This window comes from Pteropus medius, unplaced genomic scaffold, assembly GCF_902729225.1.
Source record: "Pteropus medius unplaced genomic scaffold, Ma_sr-lr_union100, whole genome shotgun sequence".
Classification (NCBI taxonomy): domain Eukaryota; kingdom Metazoa; phylum Chordata; class Mammalia; order Chiroptera; family Pteropodidae; genus Pteropus; species Pteropus medius.
The window spans coordinates 1,017,970-1,033,879 of NW_024353790.1; the positions used below are offsets into that span (position 1 = coordinate 1,017,970).

At 38.5% G+C, this 15,910-nt stretch overlaps 1 protein-coding gene across 1 annotated transcript in view; it reads right to left on the reverse strand.

Annotated features, from left to right (window-relative positions):
• CCDC170 (coiled-coil domain containing 170) overlaps window positions 1–14,902 on the reverse strand; it is a 78,084-nt gene extending 63,182 nt beyond the window's left edge. The window contains exon 1 of the mRNA XM_039851308.1: window positions 14,731–14,902. Coding sequence (XP_039707242.1) covers window positions 14,731–14,814 — 84 coding nt within the window. The 5' untranslated portion in view covers window positions 14,815–14,902. The remainder of the gene's footprint in view (window positions 1–14,730) is intronic.
• Window positions 14,903–15,910: the final 1,008 nt, after the last annotated feature.

The window sequence follows — 15,910 nt, forward strand, 5'->3', positions numbered from 1 at the left end:
TCACCCTGCTTGTGTTTCCTGTAAGCTTTACAGTTTACCAAAGGCCTAGATTTCAGAGAATGACTTTAATTTCTATCCAAAGTTTCAGATTTATCTCTCATCCAATGTCAAACCGAGAAAATAAAGGAAATAAGCAATAGGCAGTGAAGGGGGGAGAAAAGCTAAGAATGAGAGGAAGCGAGTGTCACATACATACTGTCGGGTGCTGTGCACTTGCTAAAGGCAGACCACAGTTTGACTTGGCTCCTCCAAGCAGATCCATGTGAGTCACACAATCCACTAGCACTGCGAGGTAAAGCAAGTGAGTCGCTCAGTAACATTACTATTATTCACAACAAGAAATCATGACCAATTTCAAAACTCGTGAAACGATCCAGCTGAGTAATGCCAAGCCCTCGTTCAGTAAAAGCATTTCTATAGCAGGTCAAAACAATGGAGTCCAAGTAGACATCTCTCTTGGGTTCTAGCTTTTCAAGGATAATTTTAAAATAGAGCACAGAATGAATTAACACGTATACTTTGGCCCATGCCCTGAATATCATCTGACAACGTTAACTAAGTTAATATCAGAAACACATTTCTGAGGTGTCTTGTCTGGGTATTAAGCCTGCATTCCTCATCACCTAGGTCCAGCTTCCTGCTGAAACCAGTGAAATATATCCTGTTAGGTGAGCATAGAGACTTCATATATCTAACACCAACTTACCAAGCTCTCAAATGTCGTACATTCTAAGCTGATGTAATAATTTTAAAGCATTTTAACAACAGGATTGAAAATGGCTCCGCCAAAACTTGATCTAAAATTAAAAGTAGACTGATGCATTAGTGTCCTTTTTAAAAAATATAATTGGGATCACACTATAACTTCATATCCTGTCTTCTTCACTAAACGTTAATATGTTCCCCGTATTCTTTTAAAAAGTTGAGATGCACAAAATACCATTATAAAGCTATAATTTAATCTGACTATTCTCCTACCTTTGGACATTTAGTTCTTTTTCCAATTTGTCACTATTCTAAATCCATGGAATTTTCAATTATTTCCTTAGGAAAAAATTCCTGGAAAGGAAACAATTGGGTTAAAGTGAATAAAAGATCTTTAAGGATTTTGGTACTTATTGCATATAAAGTACCACCAACTTACATTCTCACCGATAATTTATTATGAAAGTTTTATGAAATTAAGTGTCATTGCTTAATCAATCCTTCCTCAATATTTTCTATATAACTTTGAAGATGTCTGAATTTTAACGTTTATCATATCAATAACAATAACATCATTTTTTGAGGACTTGATATAAACAAACACAACATAAACACTTCACTGACATTATTGCACTCAATCCTTAGAACGATTCTTACGAAGAACGAGGAGCTGGGATTTGGCCAAGAAGCCACAGGTAGTGAGTGACAGAAGTGACTTCAAAGCCACACGGCTATCGGATCCTAAATCCAAGCTTTCATCCTGGGATCTGCAAATGTTTTCGTTTATGCAACCGTATCAGTATGAATTCATGGAATAAATTTAAATATTTATTTACATATAAATGATATTCATGTGCTACTGTCCATATTAGGCACCTTACCAGATATACACAAAAATATAAATTAGGTAAAATGAATTAAGATAAGTAAAAATTCAAATATTTTCTCCCTGAGCCTCTCATTAATCATTCTGCACATCCCCTGTAGCCACAAGCCCACCTTACCTTCTACAATGCATCTTACATCTACCATGAAGACAGCCTCTGTGCCTGTTTTTCAGCACTGTATCCCCAGGGTCTACAACAGTGCCTGCAGGGAGTAAGATCTCATGAACTCCATGTTGAATACTAACACATAAATGAATGATCAGCGACAAGGTTGTAGGTTTGAGGACAGAAATCAATTATATCTTACCACCAAGCGTACTTCCTAGCACTTGATGAACATCCCCGTCAATGTCCGTTGAATAGATATCCACCCAATGCTGCTGCACAAATGAATGGATGATGGATGGATGGATGGACGGACGGATGGACAGAGAGACGAACGAGTAGATAGATAAAAAGAATGGAAAGGCTTCTCTTCTGGTTACATCGCTAGGGTTAGGTTATCAAAGATAAAAAAAAATACCTGGCCGAACTTATTTACTTTATTATAATAACACTTTACTATTGCTAAACAAAGGCCTGTTAGAACAAGTACAGATGAAATTTCACTCACCTCTTGTAAAAACAGAAAATAATAAGTCTCATGGTTTTAAAATTAGCCCTGGCTAGAAATCAACCTAGAACAGAGATATGAGCATTTGAAGAAGGTGGAGAGAAGAGAGTTGACCAAGACACATTGGGAAGGCAAGGCCATGAATAATTTACCCACATCTTGTTAGATAAGGGTAAAAGTGTAAAATGTCTATCAAATATTTACCTTGAAGGAACCAAAATTATAAACCATAATCCTTGTTAGAGTGAAGGTCTCTTCCTCTCTAATTTGTAGTTTTTCTGTATCTTGTTATGAAAATATCTTGGCTAATAAGTTTGCAATTGTTTCTTTAATTCACCCTGTCTTTAGGAGCTTATTGTCTCCTGCTGTGTAACAATTAATCTTGATCTCAAGGTTTTACATACTAGATGCACATTATGGAAAATTACATTAACTCACACTCTAACTTAAGTATTTTTATTCTGTAACCTTGCTGATATGTTACTTAAGTTCATTTGCTAATCAGAAAATATTAAGATGTTTTGTCTCGCCTTTTCCTTCAGTTGTGACTGCAATAAATAGTTTCTAAGATTATCATAAATGTGAAATTTTTTTTTAAAGTTCCTTAAACAACTATCAGCCTCTCTTCACATATTTCCATTATTGAGGTGAATATTATCACCTCACCATAATGTAAACTCAATGAAGATATTATTATTATTATTATTATTATTATTATTATTATTATTATTTATAGCCACCAGTTAGTAAACACCTATGCTAGGTCTGTACTGAGCATGATTCAAATACAGTGTCTTTTAATCCTGAGAGCAACCAGGTCAAACTGTTACTGCTATCCACATGGTGTGAAAAGAAAATTTAGTTTCAAAGAGGATGAGGAATTTGACCAAGTTTCGCAGCCGCCTTTTACAGCTCCCCGCTCTTCCTCCCTCGCCTCCTCTCCTTTCCTATCTATCTCTACTCTAACCTTACTCTGGCTCACTCTAACCAGCCACTGTGTGGCTGCTTTCGGTCCTTAAATCAGCCTTCCCAAACCCTCAATCTACGTTAGGTTCTTATGCTATTTGCTCTCATGTCACCCAACACTTATCTTTCATATAATCACCAACTGTAACTATTTTTAATTGTATGATTATTTACTCAATACTTACTTCCCCTACTAGTCTATGATATCCCTAGAGGCACGAAGATGCCTGTTTTGTTCACCACTGTGTCCCCAGTGACTGGGTATCAGTAAATACCTATAAGGAAGGAAGGAAGGAAGGAAGGAAGGAAGGAAGGAAGGAAGGAAGGAAGGAAGGAAGGAAGAAAAACGGAAGAGAAGGAAGGAAATGGCACAGCCAGAATTCAAACCAAAGCCTGTATGATTCCATGTTTTTTTCACTTTGTTATTGTCCCATATATATATGGTTAAATGCTGAAACAATCATTTCTCTCTAAATTGAATCATTTTATGACCTTCAATATTGCTGTCTGCACGTCTGGCTATTGTAATAATGAGTTGCATTTCCACAACTAATGTTAAGTTCAAAGAATTTAACTTAAATAAAATTCATAAATCTCTTTCCAATGACTTTTGGAAGATTCCTTCTGCTTTCTGTAAGATCGTAACTGTTGTACAACTTGGGTCTAATCGGTTTAGAAGCTTATATTTTAATTTAATATAAAGTTATTTGAAGGTTTTTTAAATCTACTCACATTAGCAAGATAACTTCTTAGGCTGGTTGCAAAGAAAGACGGAGGCAAATTAATTAACTTCAGGTCCTATTTTAAGTGACTAGCAGTGTGCTGGCATTTATAGTGGAGACATCTCCATGGGAGGTACTGGGTGTGGGACTGACAAGACTAATAATGAATGCAGATTTGAGAACACTGTCACATATGGAACAGCTTCTGTGAAAGGAATGGCGGAAACAAAAATCTCTGTTGACAACTAGATGGGACATGTTCTTCATCATTATCATATAAAGATAGATAGATAGATAGATAGATAGATAGATAGATAGATAGATAGATAGATAGATAGATATATCTTTTCACATGTTAAAGATTCTAGAACTCTTCCCAAATGGGCTTTTCCACTCTATTATAAAGCACTTGATAAATTATTTTAAATTGAAATTTTTTCAAACATGTAATATTTTAGTTTCTATGCTGAGTCATGTACTGTAAACTCTGGCTCCTCAGGAATATTTTCCTTAAAATGGATTTGAAATATAGTTTATTTCAACTTCCAAAAGATCAATTCTCTAGTGCCATAAAACTATCAAAAGGAGATTTAAGTCTTGTTGGACTTCATTTCAATATTCTTCAGTTTCATGTCTACATACAACATAAGATAGATTTTTCTGCAGTATTACAAGAAACAGAAGCAACTTAAGTGACTATCAAAGGACAATAAAGTTGTGAGATGTTGATAGACATCAATGGAAAGAAAAATTGGTGTATGCACACACACATGTATACACACACAGTGGAATACTATTTAGCCATTAAAAAAAAGGAAATCTTGCTATTTGCAACAACATGGATGGATGTTGAGAGCATTATACTAAGTGAAATAAATCAGACCAAAAAAAAAACAACTACTGTATGATGTCACTTATATGTGGAATCAAAAAATAAAAAAAAAAAACCTCATAGAAAAAGAGATCAGATTTGCAGTTACTAGAGGTCGGGCAGGGGAGATGGGAGGAGAGCTGAATGAAGGTGATCAAAAGGTCCAAACATAAATAAGTACTGGCGGTGTGATGTACAACATAATTACTGTAATTAACACTGTTACATGATACGTGTGAAAGTCCTAGAAGTGCTCATCACAAGGGAAAATAAAAACCATTTTTTTTTGTATCTATATGAGATGATGGATGTTGACCAAACTTATTGTAGTAATTCGCAATCTATGTGAGTCGAGACATTATGCTGTACACTTTAAACTTATTCATGTCAATTATATCTCAATAAAACTGAAAACAAATTTTCTATCACTTATCTCTTAGTAGTAACTCTCCAGTGCTTTCTACACAATGTTTCCACACACAGTTTCCATCCCCCTACAGGGCTGGGGCCACATTTTAACTTTTGGGTGCCCTATGTACTTTTGCCTTCATGTGCCCTTTCCTCCATAAAGATATTAAAATTACATTTTCTGATTGCATTGGTATAAAGATGAATGTATCAAAATATTATGTATTAAAATCGTTTCAGCTTAAAAGTTCTTTTTTTCTCTCTTCTGATTTTAAAACATTATGATAGGTCCCTTAAAGTATGGTGGGCCCTGATGGATAGATTATTCCTGTCTCTTTAGGAAATCAGGCAGCAGCTATGACAAACTCTTCCCAGTCTGATTATCAGCCTTTGTGTTTGTGTGTGAAGCACCTGTGGGCGTTGCCGCCACTGTCCTTCGTGATGAACCCATTTGTTCCTACAAACTCCTCAAGCATGGAAGGACTCAGAATGAAGTTACCCCAGGTATTACTCAGGGTTTTCTAGAGAAAAAGAACTGGTAGAATGTGTTCATATACAGAGAGAGGGATTTATTTTAAGGAACTCGCTCGCGTGATTGTGGGAGCTGGGAAGTCTGAAATCTCCAGGGTAAGCTGGAGACCCACGATAGAGCTGATGTTACAGCTTGAGTCCAAGGGCAGTCCAGAGGCAGAACTGCCTCTTCCTCAAAGACCTCAGTCTTTTCTCGTAAGGCCTTCAACCGACTAGGTGAGGCCCACCCACATTAGGAAAGGTAATCTGCTCTACCCAAATCTACTCATCTAAATCTTAATCTCATTTAAAAAATACTTTCACAGTGACATCTAGATAGGTATTTGACCAAATATTTAAGCCTAACCAAGTTGACACATAAAATTCACCACCACAACCTGGATTTTCAAAAGGGTAGGACCTTAACGCTGGTACCAGGCTATACTTAAGATTACAAAAATCTTATGCAACCATTGCTGCCAGACTAGAGAAGGAATAAATTGTCTCAAGGTAAAAATGATGTGAAACACAACTATATCACCCATGAAAAAATCTAGCTTTGTAAACTTGAATAAATCTCAATACTTAAACTCGCTTTTGAGTAAATGCCAGCCTACCCTTTATGAACATTCTTACCCAAATGATATGTTTTTAAATCATGGACCAGAAACAGCCTTAAAATACTTAGTTAATTACTACCAAAAAGAAACATTTAACAGCCAACATGGCCAAAACTATAATCACTGGTGTTGACAGCTATTCCCTCATATTCTAATTGTTGATTCTAAATAAATCTGGGGGAAAGTGTGGCCTCGATATCTGGGGAAAGGCGGATTGGGGGGAGACGTGATCGGTGCTTAGACGTTGCCTGTCCTCTGGAGACCTAACGCCTGAGACAAGGGGCGGGAGGTGGGGGATGATGAAAGCCAACCCACTTGCTTCCAATATAGCCATGGAGACCCTAAGGGCAGCACCGCTCCTGGGAGAACGATGAATGGCAATGACTGAGTGACATGTTCCTCAGTCCTGAGGGGAGCTCAACCTCCAGCATCCACTCCTCAGACAGGGACGGGAACCCGTCCCCACACAGCCGATCTCGATCTGTTACCCAGCTCTTCACCTTCCAAAGCTCTGCTTACACTTCACTTCCTGGGAGAAGGCTGCCCTGGAGAATGCTCCACGGAGAATTACTCCTTGAACTCTCTTTACTCATCTTTGATACCACCACTAACCCAAGCAGCAATTCCTTCCCTCAACCATCTGGCCTTCCCTTCTCAGTCATCCTCCTTCGTCCACTCCTTAACTTGGAGTTCTCTGGGGTTCTGTTCTCAATCCTCCTTCCTCTTCACCCCAGACACCCTCCCTGGCCTACTTCGCGCCCTCTTGAGATTTTAACAGCTTCCAGCATCTGACGGCTTGCAAATCTGCATCTCTGGCTAGAGATGCACAGTTCTGACTGTCATTGAACATGACCGGCCTGTCCTGCTGGCACTACAAAGTCATCATCATCTCCCCACCCACCGTCCAGGAGCCTCAGCAAAACTTCCCATCCCAACCCCTTCTCTTGCTCCCCTAGAGCAACCTGTATAATTGGGTTTGCTTGTTTGTCTTTCCCTCTAGATCCTTAGCTGAGACCATATCTCTACTCTAGCCATCTTGTCTTCTTCCTTTTTAAAACTTTTATTTATTACCACTTTTTATTTACTTAACTATACTGTAAGCTCGATAGTTAGAAACAGTGTCTTCTTTTTATAACACCATTTGTTGCAGGTGCATAATTTTTCTAGTTTTATTTCAATCTTCCAGAAGAGTTACATGAATAATCCAGTAAACTCAAGTACATGTTTCACTTAGATTCACCAACTGTGAGCACATTTTGCCACATTTAACTTATTCTCCTCTCCCTGTGTATTTTACAATTATGGTTGCTAAATCATTTGTAATTTGCAGACATCATGGCCCTTAACCCCTAAATACTCGAGCATGTGTCCCCTAAGAACAAGGACATTCCTTTGCATACAACTGTCAAATTCAGGAAGTTTAATAATGACACCGTATTATTCACCAATTATCTCATCAATGTTCCTTAGAGCAATCCGGAATGCATGAATGTAGTTTTCAGGTATCTTTAGTCTGTTTACTCTGGTTCTCAGCCTTTCTTTGGCTTTCATAACATTAATAATGAGATAAACTGGTATAAGGCTCCAGATATGATGCAGTGAGAAAAATCTAACATCTCTCATATGAAATTGCCATAAATGTCAAAAATGATAACTTGAATCTCGTGATGAGGAAACACTAGATATACTGACATTGAGGAGCATTTTAAACACATCACCCTCAGTCCCTGACATTGCCCTTGTCACCTCCGACAACACTCTCTCCCATCATCATTCACGACTAAGCACAGATGTCATTCTTGGCAGAGCCCTGCCTACTTACCCTATCCAAGTAGACCAGCCCTTCACCCCGGTCAATACTGACCTTGTTGCCCTGATTTCTTTCCTTTTCAAAGCATTTACCACTCTCCTTTTTACCTAAAATTGCCTTATTCATCTATTTGTTTGCCTTTTGTTATCTATTTCCCTCACAAGAATGTAATTTGTATGATAGGGGACCTTATCTAAAACAGTGTCTGCTTTCGAACAGACACTCATTTTTAGTTGCTGAAGAAAAAAATTCCTGCCTAAGACTGAATGAATACTTACTTGCCAAATGAGTGACTAATACAATGTATGTTTCACTAAGTAAAATATTTTTGGTTCAGATTTTCTCTCAAGTTCTCATGTTTGCTTTGTCCAAACAATCACAAGATTTCAACATCAAAGCATCCTTTTGTTAAAAAATACAAACTGCCATTTATAAAAATAGTCATAGTGATGTAAAGTACAGCACAGGAGATACCATCAATAATATCGTAAAAACTGTATGTGGGGTCAGATGGATACTAGACTTATCAGAATGATCGTGTTGTAAGTTATAGAAATGTCTAATCGCTGTGTCATACACCTGAAGCTAACACTGTATGTCAGTTGGAATTGAAAAATAAATATATATATAAACACTTCCTTTTGGTATTCTCCACTACAACCTATTTCATTTACACCGAAATAGGAGAGACTTACAAAAGCTATTTTAGGGAAGACAATTATAGCCAGGTCTTAAATTGCTCCCCTTTGCACGGACATTGAGAGTAGACTGTGATGAACTGAATATGCTGAAAAATACATTTTGTACAAAGCTAACAGGGAAGATTTAAGAGTGAAATAATAGAGTAAATTCAGTCAATGAAAAGGAAATTATTTCAGTTACCCAGAAATATAATTCGAATATTCATTTTTATAAAATATATTTAAAATATTTTATTCACCCCTAAACATGTAGATATAGAAACCATAATCAATAGTGCTGGTATCAGTAAGGGAAAGAATGTGGTCTACTGGTCAACCTCAGCAATGCCTTCGAATTGCTCTGCCTTAGATCAAAGCAATAATTTCAAAGGGAAAAAATTGGACGTGAAACAAAGAGAAGAGAAACATTGGGTAAAGAATGTAGCATAAATAATTCCTCATACAGCAAATGTTACTCCCTTCTTCAATTAAATTTTTTAAGTTGTCCTTGAACTCAGAAAAAGTGAGTCTTTAAATTAGTGAACTTAATTCAAATACAAACCAAAGAGCACTCACTATTGTTTCAGACTACACATTATATTTGGTAATATCAAGTAAATACACACACAATCTTTTTAAAATATGCAAAGAAAAACTTGCTCTCCATTTAGTGTTCAAAAAGTTTTTTCTCCTACCTATTCTTCAAATACTTTCTCTCATGCTACATTCTAAAGCCAGGTGGCCCAAGAATAATTAGAAACAAAGAGAAACTAAGTTTTCTAGTTAAACAAGATTAGATGTGCAAATAAATTAGCTGGTTATCCTTCACTTTTTAAAACTTTGTATTCAAAATAATTTTAGACTTAGAGAAAAGTTACAAAATTAGAACAGACTTTTTGTATACCCTTTACCCAGCTTCCCCTGACGTTAGTAACTTGCATAAGTGACGTACGTTTATTAATACCAGGAAATTAACATTGGCACAATATTATTAACTAAACTACAGAGTTTATTCAAATTTCACCAGTTTTTCCACCAACGTCCTTTTTTTGGTCCAGGAGTCAATCCAGACCCCCACATTGCCTTTAGCTGTCACGTCTCCTTAATATCCTACAATCACAACCTTGACACTCTTGCAGAGTACTGCTCAGTTATTTTGTAGAATATCCTTTGACCTGGGTTTGTCCAATGTTTTTTCATGAGGAGATGGTCGTCATTTATTTTGGAGAGTATGAATCCTTTTTTTTATTTAAAATAAGGGGAAAACATCTAATTACTTTTCTAGTTCGATCCCTACCAATGGAGTAGTTTCTAGGATCTTGTCCCATTGATCAGTTCATAGACCAAAGCTATTCACTCCCTTAAGCAAAAGAAAAGTCATCCTGTTGACATTTACAACCACATTCCAAATGTTTCACAGACTTTTTCTTCACAATGACTTAAGCAAGTTTGTATTTTTTGTACTTTTAATAGCTCCCTTTCCAAATTTTTACCTGGTTATCAGACACTAACAAAGGATATTAAAAATGTTCTACTCCAGTTGTGGATGTGTCTATATCTCCTTACAGATTTTTCCCTCTGTCAATTTTTATTTTATATTTTTTGAGGCTATTTTTTTACATGCATACACATTTAGAATTGTTACAACTTCACGAGGAATGAAAATTTTTATTATGTGATAGATATAATTTGTATCATTATAGTGACTCTTTTTACCTCTAGTAATGCTTTTTTTGTCTTAAAAGTATTTTATATATTAGTGTAGCTAATCAGCTTCTTATGCTTATTACTTGCCAGGTAAACCTTTTTATACACTTTGCTTTCAACTTTTCCACATCCTTTTGTTTATATGAGTTTTCCATAAATGGTATATCCCTCAATTTTAAAACATTCAATCTAACTTTTGTCAGTTAACTGAGCATTTATTCCATTTATATTTATTGTAATTACTGATATATTTGTTTTTCTTTCCATTGTCATCTTTTTTCTTTTCCCTGCTATTTCTGTTTATTTTTCTCTCCTTTCTTACATTTTGAGATTTGAATGTTTTACCTTTATGCCTAGAATAGAAAGCCTTCTGATTTAAACTTATATGAAGACATATTACAATTAAAGTCAGATCCTTTCTTAAACTTGAGTTTGATTAAATAAAAGAGAAAAAAAGGAACAAACCAAAAGAAGGAGGAAATGGTCCTTTAAAAAGTGGGAATGGATACCCCTCTCACAATAATTAGAATGGCTACTATCAAAAAAAAGAAAAAAAGTAGGAAGAAAAAGAAAATAAAAGAATGGACAAGGACATAGAGAAATTGGAACTTTTGTGCCTGTAAAATGTGAATGTAAAAATGGTGCAGCCACTATAGAAAACAGTATGGCAATTCCTCAAAATTAAAAGTAGAATTACCATATGATCCAGCAATTCCAATTCTGGGTGAATACCAAAAGAATTGAAGCATGGTCTGGAAGAGATACCTGTATACCCATAATCACAGCAGCATCATTCACAATAGCCAAAAGTGGAAACACCCAAATGTCCATGGACAGATGAATGGATGAACAAAACACAATATATACACACAATGGAATATTATTCAGTCCTAAAAAGGGAGGAAATTCTGACACATGCTACAACATGGATGAACCTTAAGGACATTATGCTGTGATATAAGTCAGTTACAAAAACAAATACTAGATCATTCCATTAAATGAGGCACCTAGAGTAGCCAAATTCAGAGACAAAGTAAAGCGGTGGTTGCCAGGGGGTAGGGGGAGCGGGTAATGGAAGTAAGTTATTATTCAGTGGGTACAGAGTTTCAGTTTTGCAAGATAAAAAGGGTTCTAGAGGTGGATGGTGGTGATGGATGCACAGTAATGTGAATGTACTTAATGCCACTGAACTGCACACTTCAGATGATTAAGATGGTAAATTTTGTTAGGTATATTTTATCATAATTTCTTAAAAAGCCGAAGTGGTGGGGAAATAAAGGGAAAACTGACTTTACTTCCTCCATAATTATGCATGATCCACTCTAACACCTTTGCTTTGAGGAACTTTGTTATTGACAGACTGTGCTGCTATTTCCACTTGCTTTTCATAAGAATCCCAGCAGACAGTTATTCTAATTAACCCTCATTTGGGGAGGTTTTTCCTCCAAAGCAAAAAGAAACTTGCTCAAATGTCCAACAATAGGATATACTGGAGCCATAACTTTGGCTCAGGTCTTCTAGGTATGTGAAAACACAGACATAGCAAATTAGCTGGCAAGCCATCATGTTTGTAGGCTCGGACACCAAATTCAAACACTTTTCACCAAATAACTGCTATAGCTTTTTACTGACTGATATTACTTTACATAATTTGGTAACATTTTTCAGCTTCCATACCTTATTTCAAATGCACAACAATGTTCCACTGTTCTGCTCAAAACTATATCTGTCAATTTCCCCAAAGCATGTTTCTATCCTCTATGCTTGAGTTATTATACTTCAATTCACATGATATTGCTTAGTACTTGCCATGTTTTCCAGCCTAGAAAAGCTAATGACTTAATTAGAGGTGAACCCAACAAGAAAAATGCGGCATTAAATTTGGTTCATGGGTGAGACCAATGAGACAATCGTCTATGTGTCTCTTTCTCATGCTTGTGAAGCCTTGATGCTTCACTGAGAGCAGGGACTGTGTCAAATTGATTTCTGTACCCTCAGTCTCTCACACAGACCCTCAATCACTGATTGTTGAGGTGGTGGCTGAGGTATCAGTGGAGGTGTCCGTGATGGTGACAGTAGTGGATGGTAGTGCTGTGATCCCAAAGCAAATTCAAAATGTTATGAAGAATTATAATACCTAATAGTAATGAGCATTTATTCTTTCACTCTATCAGGTGCTTTATATATATTAACTGTGAAATCCCAAAACTACACTATGTGATAAGTATTATGGTTCCACGTTTCAGATGAAGAAACTAAAGTTCTGAGACATTAAGTCATTTTTTTTTTTTGCCCAAGGTTTCACAGATAATTAACAGTATAATCAGGATTTCTTGAACCAAAAGTTTATAGCTTAAGTTCCTGTAGTATTCTACTTCTTGATACAGTTACATGCTATCCTTGTTTTGTATTTTAATCTGTTTTTCAGTGCATCATGATGTGGCAGGAAAAGTACTAAACTTTCAAAAGAAAGATATTTAAATCCCCACTCCATCATTTGCTAACAGAGCAAGCCATGTCACCATCTATGTAATGAGAAATTCCTGTCTTGCCTACCCGAGTTATAAGGTCATCTCAGATGAAGTATTCCGAAAATTGAAAAATTAATTGTAATAAATAAATACTGGCCATTCTGCTCCTACTTTTATTCTCAATAAAGTTTAGATCTTTCAGGTCAATTCAAATCTTGAGCTTGGTGGATGTTTTCTCTTATGTAGGTAGTAAAATTTATCCCAAAAAATCTCAACATGAATCAATAAGATTACTCAATATGACCATTTTTTTATTGCTAAAACATTTATTTTCCACCTCTACAGTGGAAACTGCTACATACCACTAACTAATATCAGTATCATTGAAGACAAAGAAAGGCTGATGGAGTACTCCAAGCTTATAGAGACTAAAGACACACAACTACTAGATACTATGTGTGATCCTGAAAAGAAAAAACACTTTTTGCAGTATATGGCATTATTGGGACAACTGGCAAAATTTTAGTAGATACTGTACATTAGATAACGTTGCAACAATGTTAAACACCTGAATGTGATGATTATATGTTGGTTAGAGAATGCCGTTGTTCTTAAGAGGTACACACTAAAGTATTGAGGGATAAAGGGCCAGGATGTCTATGGTTTACTTTCAATTGGTTCTCCAAACAAATATAAAGAATATCGAAATACCACATACTCATGCGTGAGCTAACCATAACTAACCACATAACCATATCTCTTACTCAGAGATAACCATATTGGGATAAAATATATAAATGTGAAATGGAAGAAAAATTAGTTTTACTTGTACAACGCAGTATTAATGTTCCACAAACACCAGGAATCAGAGAAATCTAAGTATAGGTCAGATGTAAATGAGGCAACAATCGAAGCTGCTGAATATTCAGTTCTTATAGCGTGTTAGGAAATCCACCGCACATTTTGAATCTGTGTGTATCCCCAGGGATTTGTGTGGGCAGGGTGACTAGACTCAGGACATCTCTTAGAAGTTGAGGTGAACACCATTCCCAGGTCTCTAGTCTCTAGCAACCACTCCTGGCACCTGGCACACTCTGTGGCTCGTGGGATCCTGATGCGAGGTCCAGGCTGAGCCAGCCAGAACTCTGTGTGTGTATGTGTGTGTGTGTGTGGGGAAGTGTGTCTGTAGACATTACACCATACCTGATGCCCGAAAAGTCCCCAATGGCCAAGTATCTCCTGGGAGTAAATGAGTAAATGGATCCGACGACAACTGAATTAATGTTTCTGGAGTGATTAGCAACGGAAAGGCTAGCGCCTTTGCTCAGGACTGGCATTAATCTTTCCACATCAAATTTTAAAGAAATTGCTCCGAATCACGGCTTAGTAGCTAAGCACTGTAAGTTCAATGAAAGAATTATTTGCTGTGAAGGGGGCAGCGGAGGACCGAGGAGGGTCTACAGGAGCTGGACACACCGTCTTGAGAATTTAACCCGTTTCAGTGGTCAGAGAAGCGAACTGGTACAACCTAAAATTCAGACGCACTTCACAAACTCACGACCTGCCCATAACTTCCTAAAAGGAACCGGCCTTTGGCAAGTCCAGCTCCCTCGCAAGGCGGGGACACGCCGACAGCGACCTACCCCCGCAGTCCAGAGGAAAGGTTTGCGCGCCGGGCGCTCTCCGCGCCTTAGCCCCGGCGGCCGGCGACGCCAGGCGGGGCCACCCCCGCGCGCGCGGCCCGCGGGCTGGGACCGTACCTCGGGCGCGGGCGACGAGGCGCCCAGGGCGGCGTCGCAGGTCGGGTCCAGGCGTCGGGGGCCGGAGGAGCCGCCGCGGTTCATGCCGGCCTGAGCCCTGCGGCGCGCGGGGCCAGGCGGCGGGGAGCCGGGCTGCGGCGCGCGGCGCGTCTCCTCGGGCAACCGGTCACCACGGCGGAGGCGGCGAGTCCGGACGCTGGCGGCGCCCGCGTGACCCCGGTCGGGCTGCGCACAGGCGGCGTGGCGGGGCCGACCACAGCCCTCCTGCCCCGGCCCTGCCGGCTTCGGCGGCCCCATCGGGCCAAGCCGAGGCTTGGCTGAGCGGCGGACGCTTGCAAAGCGATTTGGGGACAACGCGGTTGGAGGTTGGTCTGCACCGCGGACCCCATCGCGAGCTCAACTCCAGGTCTGGTCCTTATGTGAGGACCAGTGACAGCCAGGGGTCAACGTTAACAGTGCTGGCGCCCGTGAGGGGTAGGAGCACGTTGTCACAGAGGCGAACGAGCATTTAGTTAGCACTTACTGTGTGCAAACGCCTGTGCGTCAAGCTCCAGGGCGAGCTTTGTGGGCCTGCAACCTGTGTATTTGGACAAGCCTCGCTAGTTTAAAGTTCTGCTGCCCCAGTTTTGAAATTCTTAATGCTTTTTGAACAAAGAGCCGTACATTTTCATTTTCTACGGGCTCCACAAATTGTGGAGCCCGTTCTGGTGAGGGGCCTTTGATTTAACCTTCTCAACAACCCTCCAGGGAAATACAAGTACCAGTAATACTACTGTTCATTACAGCCAGAGTTTCTAATTATGAAACGCTTACATGTGTTCGTTTAAGAGCCGTTCTAAGCGTTTTCTATATATGACCTCCTCAAATAAAACAAGATTATGAAGTGGATATTAGGATTATCCATTTTTAAGACGAGGAACCGGTCACAGGGAAATGAAATAAATTGTCCAGGGGTATATATACAGCTCGTCAGTAGCAGAGAGGATCAGACCCCAGACCATGGGACTAAAGCCCAGAGAAGGTGAATAACCTGCCTAAGACCCCACGGTGTGTAGCAGAACCTAAAACGGGCCTACATTCACCTCACTTTCAGGCCCTTGGTAGATCTGTGTACTGTTCTAAAATTTTTTTAAAATCATAGAAATGGCAGCTTTTCTTGGTTTCCATCGAGTCATCCTAC